Raw genomic sequence first — 22,657 nt, forward strand, 5'->3', positions numbered from 1 at the left:
AAAGCGACCACTCTGGCCAGCATCTCTGCTGCTCTGACACAAGGACATCTGTCCCTCCCCCTGTAAGCCCTGGGCAGTTTGAAGCTCCCTTTCCCTTTGTTTGTAGATGTGGCGGGGAAAGCAGCCAGACAGCAGATTTTTTAAAAAAAAATGCCATGGAAGAAACAAGGAAGTAATGGGGCTCCTGAAACATGAAGCAGGGCAGCACGGTGCACTGAGCAGGGACCCAGAATTCCTTCCACTCACCTCCCGCCCTCTTCACACAAGACCTATCGAGAGAGCTGCACTGTGGGATAGTTGCCCTACAGCGCTACTCTCATCGGTGGTGGAAGCGCTGGTAGTGTAAACACTCTCTGATGCCTGAGGAATTGAGTGAGTACACAAACCAGCGCTTTACTTTCACCAGTTCCCTATCACCAGTGAAACTTACAGTGCAAAAACTCTGTAAGTGTAGACATACCCTTAGGCTCTATGGCCCTTTAAGGTCTTGGCCTCTCTGCCAAGACTGTTAGGAGCCTATTGTGGTGGTGATTCTGTGATATGGACACCTGTTAGTCATCTAGTGGTAGCAACTTTCCATCACTGCCTACCGTAGGCTAGAGTCAGCCTGGATGTCGAAGGCGTCAGATTCCTTTACTGAATCTCTCAGCCATTCAATTCCAAACTCCAAACTCTTTTACTACATTACATTACTTTAAAAGATATAATTCTTGGACAGAAAGGTAGTAACAGTCAAAACAGAATACACTCTGGTCAATTCATAGTTATGGTGTACGGCTGCATATGTATGTAAATATGTACACAGACTTACGAAGGAATGTAGACACTCTAGTACAACATGAATATATGCAAATTCTCAAAAAACACAAATAAAATATGAAGAAAAATTATCTAATACGAAGTGGCTACCAATAAAAGGCCGTGTAATTAAATTGACCAGAAGACAGAGTTGTGGCCTCTGGTTCTGGTGTACACCTGCCATTGAATTCCCTAAGAACCACAGAGGCAGAATTTGGTCCCAAGTATTACGACTTGTCAACACTTGGAAGTTTTTGGTATAGCTATTCCAGAATAATTATTTTGGCATAAGCCCCTATGTGGACACTTCTATTCTGGAGGAACAGTGTCTTTTTCCAGTTTAGTTTAATCGAGGTACATGGGGCCAACTTCTATTTCCTTACTGAGGACTTCAGGATTTAGCACCATGGGTTTTTTGGTTTCTAGATGAAGTACAGCTAATTATTTCTGTCAGAGCTTTTACACTGGGTGTATTTTAAGTTCCAATGAGCTTTCTATTGTTACCAGATTGATCTGGGGTTTGTCCTTTTGGAAAACGAGGGTATATTTAGGGCATAAGAGATTGATGTGCTTGTTGTCGGTTGTCCCTAGTGAAGACATGCTGCAGAGTTATCAAATATATGAATGATTTTTCACTTGCCCTTGCAATTTAGCTTGTTTAGCTTGAACGAGTTTGCGAGAGCCCTTTGGATTTATCCACACAGCACACTGTATAGGCTTTTGGGTATTTTACCAGGCCCCCTTACTCCATCCCACAATGAGGCTCTACACTTTGGAAAGCGTAGGAAGACTGGCTGAACCAGTGCAGCAGCAAAGGGTGAAAGGCACTGGGGACTCCACCAGTTCCGTCAAGCTTGAACCAAACTGTCAATCCAGGCATTGCCACTAACTGGTACAAACACTGGGAAAATGCCACGAAAGGCTCTTGTATATCGACACATGATATTGTGTTGCAAGCTCAAGTTGTTCCAGCACTTTCACTTAGCATTAGGAATCCATCACTGACTATAAGACTCTATCTGCACCATTTCACTTTTCAATCAGAATTTTAGTGGAAGAATGTCGTCAGCGGCTTCTACAGGTGGGAAGAGCTGGTCAGTATTTCAGAATCCAGATCGTTTTGGACCCTGACATACTAGGGAATCCTGGACACCCCATCATCTCAGGCATTGGCACCCTGACAGCAGGATTATCTGGCTATGTAGACTCTCTCCTCAGGCCCTATGCTACCAGCACTCCCAGCTATCTTCGAGACACCACTGACTTCCTGAGGAAACTACAATCCTTTGGTGATCTTCCAGAAAACACCATCCTAGCCACTATGGATGTAGAAGCCCTCTACACCAACATTCCACACAAAGATGGACTACAACCCATCAGGAATAGCATCCCCGATACCATCACGGCAAAGCTGGTAGCTGAACTTTGTGACTTTGTCCTCACCCACAACTGTTTCAGATTTGGGGACAATTTATACCTTGAAGTCAGCAAGACTGCTATGGGTACCTGCATGGCCCCTCAGTATGCCAACATTTTTATGGCTGACTTAGAACAACGCTTCCTCAGCTCTCGTCCCCTTACGCTCCTACTCTACTTGTGCTACATTGATGACATCTTCATCATCTGGACCCATGGGGAGAAGACCCTTGAGGAATTCCACCAAGATTTCAACGATTTCCATCCTACCATCAACCTCAGCCTGGACCAGTCCACACAAGAGGTCCACTTTCTCAACACTACAGTGCTAATAAGCGATGGTCACATAAACACCATCCCATACTGGAAACCTACTGACCGCTATACTTACCTACACACCTCCAGCTTTCATCCAGACCACATCACACGATCCATTGTCTACAGCCAAACTCTAAGATACAACCGCATTTGCTCCGATCCCTCAGACAGAGACAAACATCTACAGAATCTCTATCAAATCTTCTTAAAACTGCAATACCCAGCTGGTGAAGTGAAGAAACAGATTGACAGAGGCAGAAGAGTACCAAGAAGTCATCTACTACAAGACAGGCCCAACAAAGAAAGTAACAGAATGCCACTAGCCGTCACCTACGGCCCCCAACTAAAACCTCTCCAGCGCATCATCAAGAATCTACAACCTATCCTGAAGGACGATCGCTCACTCTCACAGACCTTGGGAGACAGGCCAATCCTCGCCTACAGACGGCCCCCACAACCTGAAGCAAATACTTACCAGCAACTACAGACCACATAACAAAAACACCACCCAGGAACCAAACCATGCTACAAACCCCGGTGCCAACTCTGTCCACATATCTATTCAAGGGACACCATCATAGGACCTAACTACATCAGCCACACCATCCGGGGCTCGTTCACCTGCACATCTACCAATGTGATATATGCCATCATGTGCCAGCAATGCCCCTCTGCCATGTACATTGGCCAAACCGAACAGTTTCTATGCAAAAGAATAAATGGACACAAATCTGACATCAGGAATCATAACATTCAAAAACCAGTAAGAGAACACTTCAATCTCTCTGGTCACTCAATAACAGACCTCAAAGTGGCAATTCTTCAACAAAAAAACTTCAGACTCCAACGTGAAGCTGCAGAACTGGAATTAATTTGCAAACTAGATACCATCAGATTAGGCTTAAATAAAGACTGGGAGTCGTTGGGTCATTACAAAACCTAAACTTAATTTCCCCAATACTAATTTCTCCCTACTGTTACTCACACCTTCTTGTCAACGGTCTGTAATGGGCCACTCTCTTACCACTTCAGAAGTTATTTTTCCTCCCTTGGTATCCTGCTGTTAATTGATTTATCTTGTTAGACTGACCTCACACTTGGTAAAGCAACCCCCATCCTTTCATGTATTTATACCTGCTCCTGTATTTTTCACTTCATGCATCCGATGAAGTGGATTCTAGCCCATGAAAGCTTATGCCCAAATAAATGTGTTAGTCTCTAAGGTGCCACAAGGAGTCTTTGTTGTTTTTGCTGATACAAACTAACACAGCTACCACTCTGAAACAGGTTACTGTTGTATGTCCTGCAGAAGTTGCTCCAAGTTAGTTATCCATTTTCCCCCGTGATTGTTTAAAGTTGTAATTTATTAAACTTCCATAACAGCAAGTTCTGCCCCTCCTAGTTACACTTGTTCAGTTCCACAGCCAGCCTTTGCCTTCCATCCTCATAAATAAGGACATGGGGATACAGAATCCTCAGCTATGTTTGTACTTGCCCTGATTTTCCAAGCTTTTAGACAGACAACTCATCATCCTGCTGAGAATTTACAGTAGCCCCATCCCCCATCTCAACGAGATATTCCACCTTAAATGGGATTGTCTTCTTTGGGATACTATCCATTTCTGTGACAGCTCTATACTCCTGGCTTCTGGAGCTACTAAGCTGTTCAGAGCTCTCGTGCCAGTTTCACAGATGGGGGTGGAGGTTTGCCATATGCCATTTCAGTAGCAAGTTTTTGACTCTCAGTCAAAAGCATCATAAAAATGAGTATGCAGGTTTTTCTTTCCATATGGAGGGATTGTTATTTGGCCTTTTCCTCCAACTGTAGCTTCATCAGGCAAAAGGAAAGGAGGCAGTGGCTCCTTCATGCTTTGAGGGGCTCATCCTGGAGTTCATCTTCAGTTGAAATGTAGCCTTTGTTCTCAATACCTGGAAAACAGAGTCCAAATCAAAAAGTGGGCTACTTACCAGAGTATTTGTGATAAGGGAACATTATACATCAGTTTTCACTAGAATTCTTACACTTTTGAACCTAGATCCTTGCATGGAATGAGAGAGAACTTATAAGAATGGTTGCATAAAACCAGAAATGGTCCTTCTGATCTGGCATTTTGCCTAGGAAAGACTGATATCATGATCCAGATAAAGACCTAAAACCCCCACAGTGTGTTGAATTATGCAATACTTACAATAACGCTATCTTATTACGTCTTCTTATTGTAGTATTGCGAGGTTACTTGAGGAATTGCCAAGAAAGGCAACTTGCTGACTTTCAGGGCACATTGCAAAGCCTATTGTCCCGGGGCATGAGGAATTTGTTGAGTCTGCTACTGTGGTTGGTTGGTTTTGCTGCGGGTTTGGGCTGAACAGACTTCCCTTTATGTCATATACTTAGAGTGTATTTTAGTTTGGGGGACAAACAGCTACGGCAGATGGATAGGCTGACAGAGGAAATTACAAACGGATATAAAAACCTCTGCAAAGTTGCTGGGCTTCCTTACGATCTTCCTCAACATGAAGGGCTGTCAGGAGGAAAAAGCCTCCCCCAAGGACACCAATGAAGACGCACAAGATGAAGCTGTACTGCAGACTCCGGAAGGTGCCCAGGTGTGAGTCAGTCTGCCTGGTGTGGAGAGCATCAGAGATCTGGTAGGGGGGACACAATGTCATTTAATTTGGCTTATTTTCTCCCTGCTTTAAATGTGTTGCTTGCAATGCCGTCACTGATCAGAAGACGACAGACAGGAAAGGATAACTCACTGCCTACATGCGCTAGATCTGGTAACACACACAAACTGGCCCTCACCGCATCTCAGTATTCACTCGGCTTAGAAGTCTCATGCAATCAGGTTGTTGCATATGTCCAGAGCTTCCAGTTTCACGTGAGCTGGAAACAGCTGTAACCATGGAAGTGCGGAGTGCTCGTGCAGTGGCCATTAACTCATTTTACTGGGTTTCCTACTTGGTCTCCATAAAACAGGCTTGAGCCACATTTAAAGTTTGTACAAAGGTTTGAGTCATTTCTTGCATTATCAGAATGTCTTCACCCATCCCTCCTCAAAGCTTTTACTTCTGATAGATGGGTGGGTGTCAAAGCTGGCACTGTTGGCAGAAGTAGGCAGAAGCAGGAGTGAGAGACAAGAAGAGAAGGGAAGAGCTATGAAGGGGCTTCAGGGTGAGGAACGGGAGTCTGATTTTGAGCAAGGAAGCATTGAAGATGAGGTGAGGTGACATGGTAAGAAATGGAAAGGAAGGGGTCTTAATAGCTGCATAGTCTATGGAATGGAGAGGGAGGCTGCAGGAGTCATGACAGGCCCAAATGAATGAGTTTGAGATGTGTGGCCAGATGATGAGTGCTCATTTCAAGATGTTCAATAAAAACCTCAGTATTTAACCTCGCTCGTAGAGCAGAGCTGAGGGATGGATATATAAGGGCAGTTCTTTTTACTCTTACATTGGCCAGTCATAGATCTGATAAGCTAAGTGACTTAAAATATACACAAACAAGAGCCTCTTAAAGCCAGACTGATATGATATGATTATTTATGGCAACTTACCCAGATCAGAGTAAGATTAACTGCAAACAGGCAGCCAGAGGTTGTACCATGAGTTTGTGCTAAAATGCAGATTTAACACATTTATTTATTTAAAGCACAGTAAGGAAATCTCTGAACCTGAGAAAACAAAATGTATAGACTCTGGGTATGCCTACAGTGTAAAAAAACAAACAAAAAACAAAAACAAAATCCCCGCAGCCGCGAGTCTCAGAGCCTGGGTATACGGGCTCAGGTTTGCACTACAATGTTAAAAATAGAAGTGTAGAGCCTGTACTCCAGCCCAAGCAGGAATGTCTACATGGTTAGTTTTAGCCTTACGGCAGGAACCTGACTCTGTTGACCCAAGCTCTGAGAGTCACTGCCAAGGTGGGGGGGGGATCTCCTTCAGAGGGTATGTCTACACTGCAAAAAGAGGCTATTCACAAGCTTTCCAGAGTGGATTTTTTTTTTTTTAAATCAAGAGCTAGAGGAAGCAGGTTAGCATGCAACAGCAAGATCTGAACACGGAATATTCCATGTCTGGTCAACGAGATCAGGAATGGGTGAATTTCGGAAGGGTTGATGGTGGGGTTCACACAAGCCTCCCGAAGTCTGATGTTTATCCGAATGTCCTGAGTCTAGAAATTCTGCAGAAAAGAGGCTTTTTGCACAAGAATCCCAGCTGGAAATACAACAGTCTCAGTCATTAACTTATTACGTCTGCTTAGCGTAGTGTGGCTTGCAAGACCGTTACAACATTATGCATCATCACGTAAACAGTTCTAGGAGTAACAGTTGGATAAGACATCGGAGGCTTATACTTTTTTTCCTTAAGTGCTTTTAAGCACAATTTAAGAATTCCACACAAGGTAATATATTTGCAAACAGCAACACAACTCAAAAAAGCATTTTGCACATAAATTACAACAGGATGCAGGATGCAACAGGCCTGGGAAATGGGCTTGCAGAAGCTGCATGACAGAACAAAATCTAGACCAGCAGTTCACAGAGCCCTCAACGCATTCAGTAAGAAGCCTCAATCTAGGCCCTTGTGGGCAAGTATCCACACCATAACGCATCACTACAGCTGGCACGAATATGGAACTTAGGAACCTCCACAATGCCAAACAATATGATTCTCCTATCTTGTGGCAGGACTATCTTGGCTGCAGGATTAACTTATCAACTGGGAATCTTATTGGCCATCAGTAGCAGCTGCACCAGGTGAACCAAAGGGAACTTTCCTTCTGGACAGACTGCTAGCAGCTGTGCTCCGGTGGTCTCAGCTGGAAGTTGCTATGTGCACCCACATTAGGTTATCCCCTCTGGCTCTGCTTGATGTTATTAGCATAAATTTATGAAGGAGGCAGAACTGAAGTTTCTGGCACAATGCCGAATCCATATGGAATTCAGTTGCTGCACTATAGGTTTTGAAATCCTCCTAAGCAAGAACCTTCTCTTCCCTCTCCTAAACCCCTTCAAAGGAAACTTAAGAACTAAGGCTGGGTCTACACTACCCGCCTGAATCGGCAGGTAGAAATCGACCTCTCGGGGATCGGGACGCGACAATCGATCCCCGAATCGACGCTCTTATTCCACCAGCGGAGGTGGGAGTAAGCGCCGTCGACGGGAAGCCGCAGAGGTCGATTTTGCCACCGTCCTCACAGCGGGTAAGTCGGCTGCGATACGTCGAATTCAGCTACGCTATTCACGTAGCTGAATTTGCGTATCTTAAATCAACTCCCCCCTGTAGTGTAGATGTAGCCTAAGTAAAGTACCTACTAACTACTTAACACTAACTAGAGAACTATATACAGGCTGCCAAATGTGCTTGTCACGACAAGACAAGGGAAGTTCCAGCTAACCACTGCTGGCGGTAAGAAGGAACTAAGGGGGTGGCGGGTCAGTAGGGCCCTATATTGAGCGCATGATGGTGCCACTCCAGGGGGTGCCTGGACCGACCCAACGAATACTGCTAGGGGGGAAATCTTCCGGCTCCTGTGCACACGTGCATGCACACACCTGATTGGAATTGACATGAAAAGCACGCGAAGAACTCAAAGCTCATACCAAGGTGCTTCTTGTAGAATGTGCCGCTGCTGTTCAGGCACTCATGTGCAATGCAGCCTTCCTTAGCTATCCAATAAAAGCTACTGTGTAAAGGTTACTGCACATCAGAGTGATTTTCAGAGCAGCAGAGCCATAAAATCAAACCCACCATTCATCAGACCACTCGCATCTACTTTTCTTCAGTGAGCATATTTCTGCCAAATTTCAATTGGCTACCCCATTTTGGCACTGGAGCCACTGAACCTTCCAGTTATTTTTGGAAGTGACAAAGTTCATTCGCACTCCTTGAACTCTTTTCATTTCCCTGGTCTTTCCACCTCTTGTCCTTCAGAGTGAATTTTTTGAAAGTTTGAGTTCAGAAAGGTAAAGTTTTGGAAAGTTAGGAGCATTTGAGACCAGGGGCTCGGAATGCCAATCATTATGCAACCTCAGCTCCAGTAATCCCCCTCCTATTACGAGAGTTGCATATTTTGAGTTTTCCAGAGGGTATTTTGCAAAATGAGATCTTGCCCACAGATTTTATTTAATTGTATTTTACATTTTGAGGTGCAAAATGATATTTTAGTAGTTCCCATGAATTTGTCCTTTAACCTGGCAGAAAAGTTTTGCACTTGGATTTAAACACTCTGAACAAGTGCCATTGCGATAATCAAACTGCTACCAAATCTTTATGAATTAATATAGCTGATATCAAAGTGAAGTCCTAAGCCTACAGACACTTTTGTACTCAATGGGACTAATGGTATGTATAGAGTTAAGCTTGTACTTAAGGGTTTGCAGAGCCAGGAGACCAATAGTGATATAAAAGCACTTAGTACAGAAGTGCTGGTTTAAGTGCATCTGGATTCCAACTCCACACTGCAAGAAAGACTATTCAAAGCATTTCCAATCTGGGACCAGGAATCAGAGTCTATTCTTCAGAAATTTCCAAACGTTTTATATCAAAAAAGGTTTGGATGAGCTTCAGAAAAGTAGCCATAAAATCCCATTACTTACCACTCCAGTGAGGTATGGGCTGCCTGCATCTCCCAGCAAATGGCTCACGAAAATCTGCAAGGCAATAGCTGTTGACTGGCGCTTTGGTACCACCACATACTGAAACGAAACAAGAGGATCATCAATAATTCCGTGAATGACCTGCACAGATCTACGCTACAGGTAATACTGCAAGCTGCAGACTACTTTCTGTGATTGGTTTTGAGAAACTATTTGGTGAAAAAAATTCCGAAGAAAGAATGAGGGTGAAAGGGGGAGAATGTGGCACTCCATTAATAGCCTTCTCCCCCTTCCTCCTTCTGCCCCCCCATAACTGGAGAGCAGTTAGCTGGCCACTTCACCTTGAATGGTCCATTGTTTAGCACAAGGCGTTAACACATATTTCAATCTGTTTCACAGATTCTCTCTCTCTCACCAACAGAAGTTGGTCCAATAAAAGACCTCACCCACAGTGTCTCTCAATGCAGCGTATACCGATCCATTCTGCCACGTGATTTTAGCTTTTATAGACGATGCCGAATGAGAGCCTTTGTGGCTTTATTGATTTACCCATAAGCAGATATTTGCTCTTCAGTTTTCTATGTAGTTTCACCCACACTACATGGTCAGTTTGCCTAGCCTAGAAGGACTGCATCTTGGATTGAGGGTACTTGTGACTCCAGACTCAGTCTGGAATCTCTGCCAAGACTAACAAGGATGCCAGCTGAGATGAAACATTATGCATTCCAAGTCACTAGGGATGGAGCTCAAACTTTTCGTACAGGGCATCAAAAAGGTGTCAGATGCTGGCAATTCTACCTCTGATGACACACTAAAATTGTTTCCTTTTATTAATCCCTAGAGCCATCCATTCTACCTAATAATATTGCTCAGAGATTGCTTTAATTACACACATTTTAAATAACAAGTTGAAAGAAAAGACAGTTACCTTTTCCATAACTGGTGTTCTTTGAGATGTGTTGCTCATATCCATTCCATGTTAGGGGTGTGTGCTTACCACATGCACTGGTGCTGGAAGTTTTTCCCTCAGCAGTATCCGTAGGGGACTGTCTCTGGCGCCCTCTGGAGTGGCGCCTGCATTGCACGGTATAAGGGGCGCCACTGGCTCCCTCCACCCTCAGTTCCTTCTTGCCAGAAACTCCGACAGTGGGGAAGGAGGGCGGGTTGTGGAATGGACATGAGTAACACATCTTGAAGAACACCAGTGACGGAAAAGGTAACTGTCTTTTCTTCTTTGAGTGCTTGCTCATGTCCATTCCATATTAGGTGACTCCAAAGCTGTACCCCTGGAGGTGGGTAGGAGTTCACAGATGTGTAGATTGCAACACAGCTCTGCTGAACCCAGCATCATCTCTGGCCTGCTGAGCGATGGCATAATGAGTGGTAAACATGTGAACAGAGGACCACGTTGCAGCTCTACAGATGTCCTGGATAGGGACATGCGCCAGGAAGGCTGCAGAAGACTCCTGCGCTCTTGTTGAGTGGGCTCTGACAATCGGCAGTGGCAGAACCCTCACCAGGTCATAACAGCTCCTTATGCAGGAGGTAATCCAATTGGAAATCCTCTGCGAGGACACTGGATGACCCTTCATCCTATCTGTTGTAGCGATGAAGAGTTGAGTCAATTTTCGGAAACGCTTGGTATGCTCTAAGTAGAAAGCCAAGGCCCTCTGGACGTCCAGGGCATGAAGACACCTCTCCTCACTGGTCTTGTGTGGTTTGGGACAGAACACCGGGAGGAAGAGGTCCTGGTTCATATGGAAGGCGGAAGGCTGGGTGGGGCCACAACTGAACCTTATCTTTGTAGAAGACTGTGTTCGGAGGTTCTGAGGTCAAGGCTTTAATTTTAGAGACCGGTCATGACAATGTCACTGCCACCAGGAACGCGATCTTCCATGACAGGTGGGAAAGGGAGCAGGAACCCAGCAGCTCAAAGGGTGGACCAGTGAGCCTAGAGAGGATCAAATTAAATTCCCACTGTGGGACAGGAGCCTGTATCTGTGGGAAGAGTCTCTCGAGCCCTCTCAAGAATAAGACCGGGAGCTACTATGAGCCACTTGCCGGGAAGATCGTCCTGAGTAGGGCGACCTTCCTTTTGGAGATAGGCGATGACAGCGCAACGATGGGCAGTCTCTGGCGTCCAATCGATCCCAGGATTGGTACCGGGCCCTTAAAGATGTCGGGGCCAGTCCCGGAGTTCTTGCTGGGTGGCACTTGCCTCAGAGGGTCTGTGCCAATCTACTGGCGAGGTACGCCTCGAGTCCCTTGATCGGTGCCCCCAGTGCGGGGACTGAAGAGGGCTCCACTGAGCCTGCCACGTCCTGAGGCGTGACGGCTGCGAGTGGGTGAACGCTGGTGGGACATTCCTCTCGATGGGGAACGGTACCACTAAGGTGTGGACAGATGCATAGGTCCCAGTGTGGGTTTTCCGTGAGATCAGGGTACCGCAGGAGCTGGTGAGGGTGACACCCGGAGTGTCAGGATTTCCTGAGCTGCCTGAAGGGCTTCGGGCGTCAACGGCACCTGAAGCTGCCCAAGGCCTGCCCCGCTATCTGGAGTTGCAGGCAAGGCATGGGATGGGCTGCATTGCTCGACTTGAGCTGGGGCCCAACTTCCCGAGGAGGATGTTGAGCTGCCCGACACAGGTCTTGGCTTGCCCCCTGCCCTCTCCTTTCCCTTGTAGGAGGTAGGAGATCTTCCCCTCACATTCTCTTACGGCTTCTTGACCGGAGCCGTGGCGGGAGACCGGTGCCAGCTTGTAGACGGCGCCAGGGGAGCACTGCACACAGAGGCCACGGTGCTCGGTGCGGAATCAGACCGCTGCTTCGGTGCCAGAGTTAGTGGCAACTCCATTATGAGCGCTTTTAGAGGGATATCGCGCTCCTTCTTCGTCCTAGGTTTGAAGGACTTGCAGATACGGCACTTGTCACTTATGTGCCCTTCGCCTAAGCACCTTAGGCAGCTGGTATGGGGATTGCTGACGGGCATAGGCCGTTTGCAGTGATCACAGGGCTTAAAGCATGGGGACCGGGGTATGCTCTGACTCCCGGCCGGCTGGGTTCAGTTCGGGACTAACAGGGAGTTTGAGAACTACTACTAAGGGTAACTAAGAAAACTACTACCTATGTATAACTATTTTACAGGATTTCAAAGTTTGCAAGAACAGAAAAGAAATCAATGCTAGCCGAAGCAGCAGATGTTCCAGCACCATCACTGGCGGCAAGAAGGAACTGAGGGTGGGGGGGAGCCAGTGGCCCCCCTCAAACTGCACCATGCGGGCACCACTACAGCGGGCACCAAAGACGGTCCCCTACGGATACTACTGAGGGAAAGACTTCCGGCACCGGTGAATGCGGTGAGCACACACACCTAATATGGAATGCACATGAGCAAGCACTTGAAGAAGAACATATGTACCTGTGTGTCCAAGACACTGAAAAGCACTGAGATAATTATGGTGATTTTTAAAAATGGAATATAGTCATTTTGGATAATGGAGGAGATAAACTATGGATAAAAAGTATAGTGGGATCCTACATAGTTTGTGCCTCTTTTCTGTTCTGACAGTATGTTTACACTATTACAGATAGCCAGGCAATGTATTTATACAGTCGTGAAACACCAGTCTTTTTATCTGGATTAACTTTGACGAGAAAGACACATTCATACATACAGCCCAGAGATAACACACACAGCCTCAGATCAACTGCAATCAAGCCCAAGCCAACCTGGGGCCCACACATAAATACACAGTGGTACAATGGTAGTGCCACGAAGTCCCAACTGAGATTAGGGTTCCATTGGACTAGGTACAGGGCAGCCAGGATAAGCCTACACCAGGAGAATAGAGAGTGTGTTAACATGTCTTCAACATGTTAAGACGCTATTTTACCTTTATTGTGGACAAGGGTAAGTTATATTTTAGAAACATGTCAACTGGTCATGGTTAACCCCAAGGGTAAAATTGTCTTTAACAATGTGTTGAAGATCTGTTAACACACTATGTATTCTCCTGATGTAGAAATACCCTGAATATGACAATCCCTGCCACAAAGAGATTACAATTTAAGAAGGCAATTTAAGTAGGCAAAACAAGGAGTAGGTGAGAGTATTATCCCCTTTTACACATGTTTCTAACCAGGGAGGACAAGGCATTGGTATCTAGCCCATTGGAAGTACTGTATTATTGCTGCATGAAACTCTGATCCGAGCAAGGTTGAAAGAAGATCCCTGAGGAGGAAGAGGAGAAGCACCAAACCCTACCTTTACCTAAAGCTCTAATCCCAGCTGATACCCTACCATCAGCCATATCTATGCCAAACTTTCATCATAAACCCCAGGCCTACAGAGTCTTGTTTGGTCTCAGGTTTAATCTCAAACCCAGAAGCTGTTGAGAGACACTAACATGGAGGTCTGTGGGGTTTTAGGCTGCCTGCTTGACTTTGAGATTAATCCCCTGCCGGACGGGGAAAATGGGTAGAAGTTGTGCCTCTTGCATGGAGTTGACTCCTGTGGACCCCAGACTTGGGCAAGTGCCCCCTGAGGGGACTATAACACACTGGCTAATTGCAATATTTCTCTCTAGTGACTGGCCTTGCTACTGCTACCAGCTCAGTTACTCATTTAAAAAAAGAAGGAAAAAAATAGTTGAGTCCAACCAAGTTTTACTCTGAGTTCAATGAAGCCCAGAAACAGGTTACAGCCACAGGAGTCTGAATTGAACCCACTATAAAGGTGGGCACAGAGGCCCTGAACAACTGAAACCTAATTTCAGCAATGCTAACATCAGCCCAAAATGTAGGGATTCTGGCACCAGAGCATCAGCAGGACTTTTCCCTGAAGAATAAAGACCTTTGGGAAAGGTCTTCAAAGCTGTTTATCCTCGTTCAAACAATGTAACTGCATTACAAGTCAATCCTAGAGCTCCAAGGTTCAGACAGACAGCTCTGGTGTTGCGGCCCTCTCCAACCCTTGAAATTTGAGGTTAGCCCTTTGCTAGGGGAATCTGAAGCCTCAAAATTGAATGAGCTACTTATCCTGTTCCCAACTCACTTATAACACTTAGTTTCAGACATGTGAAATTCAGTCTGTTAGTTTCTATTGGCTCGCTAACCCTCTAAATGCTGCTTAATTGGCACCCTCTTCCCTTCCAAAGCAGTGCTACTGGGATGAAGCACTCTTATGCAAAGAGGCAGGCAAAATTCTGTTCCAGGACAGCATTCGGCGCCTTTGTATCATTACTCTCTAACAGATGTTTAAGGGACTCAGATGTTTATCCCTTTCCTCTTACATGAGGTTACTGAAAACCCACCCCTGGAGTAAAGCAACCCTTGGATTTTACAACCAGATGAGGCAACACCAAAGCTCCAGATCCAAACATACCTGAAGTTTGGGAACTTCTCTGGACTTCCCAGTTGAGGCTCCTCTCCATCCAGTAAGTGACTGGAGAGAAGCTATGTAACATTATATTCCTTTCTCTGTGCTTTGTGGAAGGACAGTTTCTTCTGTTAAAGGCTCATGTGCTTAAAATCTTAGATGAGACAGAACCAGACAGGGACACAGTGCTGCATTGTTAATTATTAACAGTCTTCTCATAAATATAGAAACCGTCCCTCACCTTAGGGCATCTCATAAAGTATTTAATGTGATGGCTGGTGTTTTTCTTTCTAAACCCAAAGTGCCTGCATTAGCTACTATGAGAAATGAAGTATTTGTTTCTTGTCTGTGTAAAAGGGAGCTAACAAGCAAGGCAAAGAAGTCTTAGAAAAAGATCTGCTTTCATGTTTGATGTGCACGTGAAGTTCATGAACATGCTTTGTGTCTGTTTATGCGTCTCCTTCCATCTAAAGAGATCCCAGAGTCCTTGACAGAGAAATCACTCCACCCATCACTGAAATGCAGCTACACTGCACCAACAACACTCCACCATCACATATAACTGCTTCAGCTAAAACTGAAAGTGGAAATTAGGAAGGCTACAAGTAATTACTCAAGTTAGTTTTGGCCAGGACCCCAGGGTTAACACCAATACTCTTGCAAAAAGGACCATACGCTCTTTAATTACCAGAAGAGGTCAGGTTCTACACATAAACGTTTTATGCAGTTATACCAGTATCGCTTATTCCTGTATTGGAAAGAGAAATTAGCTTAACCGGTATAATTGTGTCCACACTACAGGCTGGATCAGTGTAACTATTTTGGTTCAAAATAAAATGTACCTCCCTAACTGACATAGCCATGTCAGTACAAAAAAATGGGTGAATAGAGCAGGCCTCAATTTTACATCTTTAAGAAATCATCTGCAATAGCCCCAAAACTTCCCTCCACACCATGTTGAGGCACTGGGTTCAGCACGAACACACACAAGAGCACTGCCTAGCTCAGGGGTTGGCAACCTTTCAGAAGTGGTGTGCCGAGTCTTCATTTATTCACTCTGATTTAAGATTTTGCGTGCCAGTCCATACATTTTAACATTTTTAGAAGGTCTCTTTCTATAAGTCTATAATACATAACTAAACTATGGTTGTATAAAGTAAATAAGGTTTTTAAAATGTTTAAGAAGCTTCATTTAAAATTAAATTAAAATGCAGAGCCCCTCGGACCGGTGGCCAGGACCCAGGCAGTGTTAGTGCCACTGAAAATCAGCTCGCGTGCCCCCTTTGACATGCGTGCCATAAGTTGCCTACCCCTGGCCTAGTTAGTAAATACCAATCCTTGTTGTACCTGGGTTTTCCATAAAGGTCCCCATTTGGGGTCTAACCAGGCAGGTAGCATTGACTTCTGTTGGCATCACTTTATAATTCAATTCTAGTGTTCGCCACATGAAAAGCCCCTTCCCTCATGTGTTATTCAGACACGAGTTTGTATATGCTGCTTTAATAGTGGGCATCTTACTTCAAACATTATGCCTACACAAACTGGAATCAAAATAACCAAGGCCATGTCTTGACAGCTGAAAAAGGTGTGTCTGTTTACAGTGAGACAACTAGTACATGTTAGTTATCTTGCCATAAAGTCCCAGTGGAGATAAAACGGAGGTACGTTTTACTGTGGGCTTGGCTACACTCGAAACTCCAAAGCACTGCCACGGGAGCGCTCCCAGCGCTGCAGGTACTCCACCTCCCCGAGGGGATTAGCTTACAGCGCTGGGGCACTGTTTACACTGGCGCTTTACAGCGCTGTAACTTGCTGCGCTCAGGGGGGTGTTTTTTCACACTCCTGAGCGAGAAAGTTGCAGCTCTGTAAAGCGCCAGTGTAGCAAAGGCCTGTGAGGTAGGTAGGCATAGTCAGCTACAGGGATTGAGTGAATGTGTGTGTGTGTGTCTGTCTGTCTGAAATACATATATGCTCTAGTTCAAAATTCTATGACCTGTGTCATACAGGAGGTCAGACTAGATGATCACAGTGGTCCCTTCTGACCTTGGAATCTATGAATATTAACCGTGTAGATAGGTGACGTTAAAACTGCCTGCATTTTGTCACCATTAGGATTTTATAGGAGCTAACTATTACATTACCTCTCTTGCTGTGAACACAACTCTTTGCTGGTGAAGTGAAGACTTTTTTTAAAATTCATGCCACTAGTTATTTTGGTGTGAGTCTGTGTGTGGATGCCTTTTTAAAAATAAAAATGTCCTATTTAGATATAATTGGGCACTTAACCTAAGTACGTGTCCACACACACAGAGTTGCCCCAAAGTAAATAACTAGTGGCATGAATTACAACCAGTTGAATTATTTCAGTTCCAGCTTGGGTGTAGATAAGCTCTTTCTACATCTAGATAACAGCTTTATGTTGAGTAATGTTATAGGTTTAACCGCTGACCTTCATTTAAAATAACTGCAAGAGACAATCAAGCCCAGATCGCTGCCCAAAACAAAGGGATAAGTGAGTCAACTCAGGAATTTACAAAGCTGGATAGATGAACTTTGCTTGCTATCGTTTTGGCTAAATGTATGGTGTGCATGGCAGGAGAGAGAGAGAGATACATTGTGTGGCCCTGTGAGAAGCTGAGAGAGAGGTTTGGGGTTGGGTACTGGCTGAAAGAAGTTTGGAACTGTGAGGCAGGAGACCATCTCTTATTGTTGTTTGATTGTTCCTGTATTTGGGGAAACAGGATTTGTACATTTTTGAAAATCAACCTGGCTTCATCATCAATTTCTCCTCCTAGTGCAAACAACCAGCAAGGCCCCAAATTTGACTAGCCATTTTGGTCAAAACCGTAAGATGCCTTATACTGTTTGGGTCCTAGAAACATGAGCATGGCTACGGTAACTGACGTGTTCGATATCTCTTGTGTCTGGCAATGTGGGAAGCTGGACTCCTGCCACAGGTATTGTGTGTGTTTATGTACCTGGCTATCTGCTATAGAAGAATATATATTATTAAGGATACTGGGCTAGATGGACCCTTGGTCTGACCCAGTATGGCTCTGTGGGGGTGAGAAAGTTCATTCTCGATGGCCCAAGAGGTCTTTGGCCTATCTGGAAAGACGGTCAAGGTGCCAGTTGGTGCTTAGTGGCTTTGGGGGAAGGATCATTTTCTCCAGAGACAGAGACCAAAAAGACTGCCCGGAATGCCCGCACACAATTATAAATCGGTGGGTAACATGGTGCCATGCTACAGTGAGTAAGGCACTGGAGTGGAGTCAAGGACTTGGGTTGTATTCCCGACTCTGTTTCCCATCTCTACAAGCAACTAATGATGCCAACTATACACTGAATGATATAGAGATGAAAAGTGTTAAGAATTATTGAACAAGCATCCCAGAAATTGAAATCTCTATAGCCTAATTCAATACCTTGCACCCATTCAATTCCACTGATGCTGCAGTCACTCAACTGAAGAGATTTCCAATATCCAGAACTACAAGGAGTGAATGGAGTGGGGCTGCTAGGAGAAGCAGTAAACAAGAATGAGGAGGTGAGATAAGGTTCATCTTATGGTTTCACTCATATATAACATTAAGTGTTATACAGTTGTGCAGTTCATTCTGTCAGAGTCTGACTGGACATGATGTTTGCTAATGAAATGGGAATTGAGTGGAGCACTCTTCCTCCTATTAGCACATAATGCAATAAGGCATTTGTCAGGAACAGAACAAACCAAGCATCCCCACACAAAGGCTTCTGAATCATGTGTCATAATATCCTGCTTATCAAAGGAGATGTCCTAAACACCCACTCATTCTCACTGATTCCAGTGGCAGCCTGCAAGTCATCTGCTGGGAGATCCAGTCAGGATTCCTTGTCAGATAGGCATAGGCATGCGCACGGGGTATGCCCAGGCACACCCTAATGCAGGGGTGGGCAAATGGCTCCACTCCCCGGCGCGGCAAGCCACAGGGTCCGCACTCCCGAGCTGGAATGCCCGGCCGAGCGCAGCAAGCCGCCAGCCCCTCCCCCGCCTTCCTCCCTCCCCTGGAGCCATGCCACGCACGCAGTGCTCTCGGTGGGCTGGGGCTCTGCGGGAAGTCAGACACGCCCCCCCATCCCCATGAGGAATGCTGCCACGTGTGCAGCGCTCTGGGGGCCGGGGCTGTGCACTCCCGCGGGGCAGCGTTTGGCTCTGTGGGGAGTCAGACACGCTCCCCCCTCCACTGGAGCCATGCTGCTGCATGCAGCGCTCTGGGGGCCGGGGCTCCGCTGGGAGTCAGACATGCTCCCCCCTCCCCTGGAGCCATGCTGCCGTGCGCAAAGCTCTGGGGGCCAGGGCTGTGTGCTCCCGCAGGGCAGTTTGGCTCCGCGGGGAAGCTAGGAGCCTCATCTCATGGTAAGGGGTCTGGGGCCAGGGGGGTTCGTTAAGGGGTGGGGGCAGTCAGGGGACAGGGTGGGTTGGTTAGGGGCAGGGGTCTCTGGAGGGGGCAGTTAGGGAGCAGGGGGGATTGGATGGGGCAGGGAGTCCCGGGGTCTCTCAGGGGGCGGGGGGTGGATAGGGGTCAGGGCAGTCAGGGAACAGGGAGCAAGGAGGGTCCTTGGGGGGCAATTAGTGGGAGTGGTCTCTGGAGGGGGTGGTCAGGGGACAAGGAGCTGGGGGGGGGTTGGATGAGTCAGGAGTTCTGGGTGGGGGGCTGTCAGGAGGCAGGGGTGTCAAGGGGGTTGGGGGAGGCAGGGAGCAGGGGGGTTGTATGGGTCGGGCGTTCTGGAGGTCCTGTCTTGGGGCGGGGAGCGGTTGGATAGGCATGGGAGTCCAGGGGTCTGTCTGGGGGAGGGTGTGTGGATAAGGGTCGGGGCAGTCAGGGGACAGGTGGGGGTAGGGTCTTAGGGGGGCAGTCAGGGGACAAGGAGCAGGGAGGCTTAGGTAGGGGGTGGAGTCCTGGGGGGGCAGTTAGGGGCAGGGGTCCCAGGAGGAGGTAGTCAGGGGACAAGGAGCGGGGGGAAAGTCAGGGGGTGGGAAGTAGGAGGGAGTGGATGGGGGCGGGACTCCCTGGGTGCACACCCTAATGAAATGGGCACGCCTATGCAGATAGGCAAAGTGCCCCAAATAAATGTCTTAATTTACAGGGTCTGTTCACTAACAATACAAGTGTGGATGCTGCAACATGTCCTTCGGTGCTGGCTGCACAAGACTGGGTACGTTCCCAGGAGAGCTGCCATTCACACTCCCAGCTGTGACACACACACAAATGTACCCATATACTTCATGAGCCTCTCCCAAACCAGACAAGCTGACCCAGTCCCAACCCAAAGGCTCTAGCCAAGGCATCTTCCTCACCCTGAGCTGCCCAAGTCCTCCTGCGCACACACTGACACCCCACAAGTAAATGTGTTCTTCCCCAGGCTGCCTTCTTCCCTCATGACTGTTGTCTTGGTTGTTCACTTTGGTACCCAGACTCATACACAGGGAGACTCCATCTACAACCTCTCTAGACGAGAGCCATGAAGGAGCTTGGCACCTCTCCTTTCACACATGCTATTATGTGTGTACATTAGTTCTCTTCGTTGTTAGTGCCGGGGGGAAGGGGCACAGAGGTTGCTACATTCAATACAATAGCCACAAAAGAGCAGGAGCCTTATCATTCAGACAGCATCTTCCTTGGTCTGCAGCTCCACAGGTTGCAGGATAAATAAAGCCTGGAGATATTTTCTGGATAGTCACACCACTGGGGGAGAAAAAAAGCCACTTTCACGGCAAAATAAGAACAGCCATTGCCAAGTCCAATGGTATTATCAGCAACTGTCTGAACGATACAAATGACAATACATATATATAAAAAACCCAAGATTAAATGGTTACTGCGTTGCTCTGCAGCCAAGATGATAGCATCAGTACACTGAACCCACATGGCTTTTCAATGCAATGGATACAATTCCTAAGTTATAGTGGCCTTGAGTGAGCAAAGACAACAAGTGACCTAAGTGAAGGTTTGTGTAACCAGGAAAATGAGAATTACTGAAGTTTACAATTTAAGATTACCTCACAAAGCATTCTCAGAAAATAGCTTACTGCACTTTGCACCGATGGGCATTTAATCGCTAATAAAATGGTGACAGACCTCTGCACTGGCAAGTGGAAAAATTAAAAGGTTTGGACTGGGCTGGTGTAGTGTCACCTTCTATCACGAGTGTATCAAAGAATGTATCAAAGTTGTGACTTGCTTGGTCTTTTGAGATTTTAAACTAGCTTTCTAGTTTGACCTACTGCATAATAGAATAGGCTGTAGAAGTTTACCCAGTAAGAAGGTGTGATTGTGCACTCATTGTGAACGTGAACTCCTTTATAGAGTAGCAATGTTAGCAGACAGTCCCCACTAAAGAAAAGAGTCACAATGACAGCTTCCAGTGCTGGAAAGAAGATGTCAATATTGAGAGGGGAATTCAGCAAGTTGTTATTGAACAGGCAGAGAAAGCAAGGACGGACTGACTGAACGAACCGACAGAAGGGTCACCTGAAGGCAAGCGCTGATGGGACCGGTGTCCATCAGGACACTGACTGACAGCATTAGTGATAACAAAAGTATATTATTAATCAGTAATTAATTAATATACTTGATTAGGCAGCAATTGTCTTCCCTATCTCCACCACAGGTACTGTCCCAAGATCATGCACACTCCAAATGCATGGCAAGAATGATGCCCAAGTCCCAGCGTTGTGCCTAAGCTAGTCTCTCCACATGGCAGCAGCGTGGCAGCAAAGCCATTGTTCTGAGGGGCTTTCGAGTTCATGCTGCAAGTGAATTTATTGTCACTGAGCATGTCCCTTCATGTACACCTTCAGCAGAGATCACTAATGACAGCATAATGTTCATCTGCTAGAATGCTTTTCCCCCTTCCAGAGAGTTAATGGTCTCAAAATGTTAAATATCTGGGCTTAAAATTACAAAGCAAGTGACTCCACCTCATTTCACCACTCTGTCAATTATCAGGAAATTCCTCTATTCCCCAAAACAGTGCACACAGCTTTCAGCGTTTACAGATCAAATTAATAAACAGTGCCACATTTCCAAAGTGTTAGGAAAACAGCGAAGTTCACTACACTACTGGGGGTTCCAGTAGTGACACCGCAAGCCAAGGAGAGTAACAATGCATATTTCATCAGACTTCCCTAATAAGCAATTTTCTTTAGAAAACACTGATTTCAAGATGTTGAGTTTTCCCCACTTGGATCTCTTATTCAAAGCCATTTCAGCACAAACGTAAAACATTTGAATATGGGCAATGAAATGGAGTCTCTTACTGGTCGTGCAGGCCAACTTTTAGTGTTAATGGGGTACCAATTATGGTATTCTTGGGAGGAGACAAAAGGTTTAGTAGGAGAAGCAGGTACTTTGAATACACAGATTTGAGAACAGAATTAAAATGATCAGCACAAACCATACAATGGCAGGAAGAATGAACTTGAACTTACCAGTAGTATGTCCGCCACAATGGCCCAGTTTAAGGCTAAAAAAAATTCTCCAAGTGCAATAAAAATCTGAAAAAACAAAAACAAAACAAACCATAGTAGCTCTGTTTGACAGATTGACTTTCTGTACCATAAAGTGGCTAGGTGAGTTCACCGAAGTGTAATTACACTTTGCTATGTTAATGAGAGGTGCTGTACATGAAAATCTCTTTACAAACTTAACTAAGCATCCTAACACCCCCAGAGATAAATGCAAATAGTGTCTCATTTTAAAGATGGGGAAATGGAGGCACAGAGAGTAAGTGACTTGCCAAACATCACATCTCGTCAGTGGCAGAGTCCGGGACAGGAGTCATGAGTCCTCACTCCCAATCCCCAAACTCTCAGACACAGAAAACAGAAGGGACAGGTTTAGGTGCAGCAGATGGGAGCAAGCATTTCAGAACCCAGTCAAAAAAAAAAAAAAAAAAATCAAACCAATAGCACGGCAGGAGCTCCCCACAGTGAGATGAGTTTTAAAATGAGCTCCATGTGATTCTTTTGGCCAGGTTTCTAAATGAAACCAACAGGATGACTCTGTGCCGGCAAAGTTCAAGTACTGCACTCAGAGGGCTCTTCCCAAGAGGAGGGAGGAACTGGCTCCTAGACACAGCCAGCCCAGACTCCTTGGATCACATCC

General features: G+C 46.0%; 1 protein-coding gene across 1 annotated transcript in view; it reads right to left on the reverse strand.

Annotated features, from left to right (window-relative positions):
* Positions 1 to 3,781: 3,781 nt before the first annotated feature.
* SPNS3 (sphingolipid transporter 3 (putative)) overlaps positions 3,782 to 22,657 on the reverse strand; it is a 45,770-nt gene continuing 26,894 nt past the window's right edge. The window contains exons 9-12 of the mRNA XM_034752678.1: positions 21,982 to 22,047; positions 9,135 to 9,233; positions 5,007 to 5,178; positions 3,782 to 4,461 (exon numbers count right to left, since the gene is read on the reverse strand). Coding sequence (XP_034608569.1) covers positions 4,397 to 4,461; positions 5,007 to 5,178; positions 9,135 to 9,233; positions 21,982 to 22,047 — 402 coding nt within the window. The 3' untranslated portion in view covers positions 3,782 to 4,396. The remainder of the gene's footprint in view (positions 4,462 to 5,006; positions 5,179 to 9,134; positions 9,234 to 21,981; positions 22,048 to 22,657) is intronic.

This window comes from Trachemys scripta, chromosome 18 (assembly GCF_013100865.1).
Source record: "Trachemys scripta elegans isolate TJP31775 chromosome 18, CAS_Tse_1.0, whole genome shotgun sequence".
NCBI lineage: Eukaryota > Metazoa > Chordata > Testudines > Emydidae > Trachemys > Trachemys scripta.